The 4,748-nt window shown below is 39.3% G+C and overlaps 1 protein-coding gene across 1 annotated transcript; it reads left to right on the forward strand.

Moving 5' to 3' along the window:
- Nucleotides 1-465: 465 nt before the first annotated feature.
- On the forward strand, nucleotides 466-4,167 carry LOC129115988 (uncharacterized; the record flags this gene model as incomplete). The annotated part of the gene is made up of 7 exons (XM_054627124.1): nucleotides 466-590; nucleotides 938-1,285; nucleotides 1,386-1,593; nucleotides 1,902-2,125; nucleotides 2,388-2,535; nucleotides 2,637-2,746; nucleotides 3,474-4,167. Coding segments are annotated over 7 exons (1,472 nt in total), but the record flags the coding sequence as incomplete, so codon positions are not given.
- Nucleotides 4,168-4,748: the final 581 nt, after the last annotated feature.

The following is a 4,748-nucleotide window of genomic DNA, read 5'->3' on the forward strand; positions in this document are numbered from 1 at the left end:
GTCTAGGAAAGTTGAGGCTATTTTTCGCTAGGTTCCTAGCTCTATAAACGTAGCCTAGCTACGTTAAAAGTCTTGGAAAGTTGAGGCTATTTTTCGCTAGGTTCCTAGCTCTATAAACTTAGCACTAGCTAAAAGTCTTGGAAAGTTTGGGCTATTTTTCGCTAGTCATGTCTTAATATGCCAGACAAGTGGGTTCCCCTTCCTTCTTTGGATGAGCAGTTTCACGAGCCCTTCTTAACCGGCGTCATGGAGCCAAGCAGCTAAATACTTATTCAGCACTAGCATTGTTAGCTAGCTCTGCCCATCCGGTGATGTCAGCTGGCAAGTTGAATACTGCAGTACAGTGTATACTGCTCTGATTTTTTTCTGAAGACATATCATATACGTATATAGGATTTATGTACACAAGGCTGAATAAAGTCAGTGATGAGCTCAGTGTCTTGGCACTAACTGTATTTTCTATAGCTGCCAAGATTGGAGAAGACATACTGCCTTCCCTTTCTCGAGAGGAAATCAAGGATCTGTTTCCTGGTCCTGAGAACTTTCACAGGCGGCGGGCTATATGGCTTGTTGTTAATAAAGATGAAAAGGTCAGTTCTATGTTATGCACATTAAGTTTAGATATGATAAAATGTAGTGGAGTGCATCCATAGGCCTATGTGATACCATCAATTTACAAATCTTTTCATTTTAAAAAGTATTTATTTTAGCCAAAGCTCATTCTTTGGTAAAAAAAATAAAAGGTTTGACCCGTCAGTGTAACAATAGTGTAAGTCCATATTTAACCTAAATTCAGCAGGATCTTTGTTTTTTCAGTTCTGTTGTATGGGCTTTACATTTTGGCTGGGCCATATTACAGAGCAAAAAACTAATTGCGTGGGAATACATTATGACAGAAAATTATCCTATGAAATATGTCATTGTGAATGTATTTTAGGTGGAGACTGCTGTGGAACTACCACAGCCATCAGCGACTGGAGGCAGTGGTCCTTCACAAGAAGAGCCCAACATTTCTAAGTTTGTGGTTATGTCCAGCCCAGAATTCATTGTTTATTCAGACAGTGAACTTGAACAAGTGCGACGCTCCTACTTCGAGCAGAAACGGATGGGGACTGAGAGCGTTGTGGTTTTATCCAAGGAGCTCTTCTGCCGGCTCATCAGAAACACTATTTGTAATATGATTTCCATTGCAAGAGCCACAGAAGATGCCAGATACCCCACCAAACCAGAGGTCAATGCCATGGCAAAGCGATTGGTGGAGTATTATCCAATGGTAAAAGACTGGGTAAGTATTTTTTTATCTCCCCTTTTGATTGTGGTTTTATTTGTATAGTGAAAACATTGTCATGTGTCATATTTGAATGTTTACTGTTTTTACCTGGCAGGAGCATGTTGCCAAAAAGATGATAAAGAGGTTATCAAATGTAAAAAGCCCAAAGAAGGCCAATCCTCCTGCAAAGAAACAACGGCGGGAATGTGGAGAAATATCAACTAGTGACTACGACGGGGATTCGAGTGCTTCTACGGTCATTCTTCATCGGTCGCCAGTCAGAGCCAGTACCCCAGTGCAAGACCTGGATAGCAGTGATGAATGTATGTATTCAACTTAATACATTTTGTTTACATGAGTTTTTTTTGTACAGCTAGCCTCAAGTTGTCGTGATGCATTTTTGATTACTGAGATGTGTGGGAGAGATTGCTAGAAATGATAGGCCATGGGTAAATGGCCTTGCAAAAGTATGAGTCCAGGGATGTTAGTATTCTAACAATGCAATACTGTGATAACAAGTTACAGAGAATGACTGAGTCCCGTTACCTGCTATGTTCCTCCTACTTAATTTGGAAACCTAATGTTGCTTTACACCTCTAACCCCACCCTCTATTGTTTTTTTTTCCTTCAGGTGGTTCCGGTGACGTCTTGGACAGCCAGAAAACCCAGGCAAGGCACTACAAGACACTCCAAGAGATATGCCGGTCCAAGAAGCCAAACAAAGCTTCAGTAACCCATCTGCTGAACTTGGAGTTTGAGTCGAGAAGACTCTTTATAACCTCTGACACTCTAAAGGAGCAAGACCGACCCAGCAAGATTCTGGAGGCATATTCTTGTTTCAAAGACTTGGATCATGTAAGTGAATCCCCTCGTACCCAGTCTTTACCTTTTTGTAGCTTTCAGTACAGATTTGGGGCCATTAGGGCCTTTAACATATCATATCATTGGGCAATATTCAAATGATGTGCAATAACCCACACTGCATATCACACTGTATATAAAACCATACTTATATTTTATATAGTGTCTCAACTGTGCACCTCACCTTGAAGAGACATCAGTCATCAACAGGACCAGCAATGGAAATTATTTAAACCTGTTTTTTTATGTCTTTCAGGTCTTAGATGAGTTGCAAAGGATACTACAGCCAAACAATGCCCACTACGTCTCAGAGATGCGGAATAGATGGAAAGACTTCTATTCAAAGGTCCAATTTTATGGGGCGATGAAGAAAGTGATTAAACCCCCTAAAACGTTGGATGGAGGTGAGATCACTGTATACCTTGATTTGTCCAAGTTTATATTTTGAGATCTCATGATGAGTGGTTACTCATACTGCCTTGTGTTGTGCTCTCTGTCGAAATAGTGGAACATGCCACTGCTGTGTTCAGAGCCCTGCCACTGCTCTTTCCATCCAGCACTTTGCCACCTAAGAAGCTAGGCGAAAGCAGCGAGGCTGTTTTCCATGTCCTTACGGTGAGACAAAGTATTTCAGTTGTTTCAGTTACTCATGCTTACCATGCACGCATGGCTGCTCGATTATGGGAGAGAGAAAAAAAATCAAGATTATTCAACACGGTTACTCATTAACCTTTCGATATAATGGATAGTGTCCAGGGTATAATGTTAGTGTCCTTTATCTCACAGAAAGACTCTTTGGATAGGAATAAAATCAGTTTTGAGTCAGTTCAGCTTTACAGATATCACACATACCAATACCAGACGGTTAGGAAATCTGGCTTTTAATCAGAAGGTTGCTGGTTCGATTCCCGGACGTGCTGTATGACATTGTGTCTTTGGGCAAGGCACTTGCCCTGGGGGGAATGTCCCTGTACTTACTGTAAGTCGCTCTGGATAAGAGCGTCTGCTTAATGACTGAATGTAAATGTAAGTGATTCCTTCCGAGTGAACACAGTGAATCTTGACTGCAGTAGATCTAAAAGAAATGCATACACGTTTTGCTAATTCAGCTCTGTTTAGTTCCTGTGTTTATTTACAAACAACAGAGCTACGTGTTGAAATCGACCAGAATTCTCCTTTAACGTCCCTGTTCATTTTACATACAGTTTAGCAGCAAAACACTGAGGGAACATAACTTTGTGTTTTCATGTTGGTTTTGAGCAGTATGCATTTTTTAGTATCCCAGTCCAGGACTAAGTTTGTGTTACTTGTGATTTCCTAAACTTCCACTCTTGTCATCTAGGCTTCAGAGGACCCTGATGCATACTTGAGCAAGCGACCCCTGTCTTGTCCAGTTTTACTCGTCTGTGAGGACAACTGCATGATCGCCATTGGAAACACACCAGTGACAACCTTTGACACGAAGAAGGTGGATGAAGGCCTGCTCTACCTCTTGGGGTATTACTATTGCCTGCACCTCACTTATCCAAAGTCCATTTCCACCATGCTCTCAGTATTGCAAACTGAGGTTCTCCAGGACTCCCTGCATGACCAAGATTCAACTGCTTCCTACAAAAAAGCCATTGCCGAGTGGAGGTCCTTCCTTGAGTGATTGACTGATATCTCTAAGAAAATGTTTTTCAGTTTGAGAGAGTCAGACCCATTCTAGCCACATGTTTGTTGATGTCATTGGTGGTCCATCATTGAGTAAGTGCGTCACTGGTTTCTTTTCGAGAAAGATACAACGTGTTTGTTGCTGTCATTTCAAATATTCTTACCAGCAGCTGGAATGGAAGTGTTTTTTGTTTTTTAAATTATTTTAACTGTGTTCTGCTGCTTGAATACCTGCATATTTTCAAATTATTTGGTCTTTGTGACTATGAAAGTCTTGGTTCTGTACTCATTGCAGTGAGTGGATTAATGGATGCAGTGCATGTTGTTAAGAAAGAAAAAACGTTCAAATTGCGTTGAAGCGTTGATTAAAACATCTCTTAATAAAGAAAGAAATGCTAAAAACAAGATGCTTCTGGTGCCTTAATTTGAGACGAATTAGCTTGTTTTTATTGTGCTGTTTTAAGATATTGTGTCATGTTTTCAACTTTTTTGGCTAGTTATTAACCTTAATTCAAGGTATTCATTCCTAAAGTCAGCTCAATTAAGAGAATAAAATGCTTATTTTAGGATTATTTATGCTAGTTATTAATCTTATTTCAAGATATACATTCTAATTGTCAGCTCAATTAAGAGAATAAAATGCTTATTTTAAGGTTATTTATGCTAGTTATTAATCTTATTTCAAGATATAAATTCTAATTTTCAGCTCATTTAGAGACTAAATTCCTCATTTTAAGTTACTTTGTCTCAAATAAATATGATTTCATTGCTTGTAATAAGCTCAGTTTGCTTGAATTCTAGCCTTTTTGTCTAGTTTTAAGGCACATTATGATCTTTCAGTGGCTAGACATTTTTGCTTGTTTTAAGAATTCTAACCTAGTAAATTTGTCTTACCCCATTGGCAGATTTTTTTGCTCAATACAAGATAATTTGACTAGATTTAAGAATATTAGGCTTATTTCTA

Source organism: Anoplopoma fimbria, unplaced genomic scaffold (assembly GCF_027596085.1).
Source record: "Anoplopoma fimbria isolate UVic2021 breed Golden Eagle Sablefish unplaced genomic scaffold, Afim_UVic_2022 Un_contig_7888_pilon_pilon, whole genome shotgun sequence".
Lineage (NCBI taxonomy): Eukaryota > Metazoa > Chordata > Actinopteri > Perciformes > Anoplopomatidae > Anoplopoma > Anoplopoma fimbria.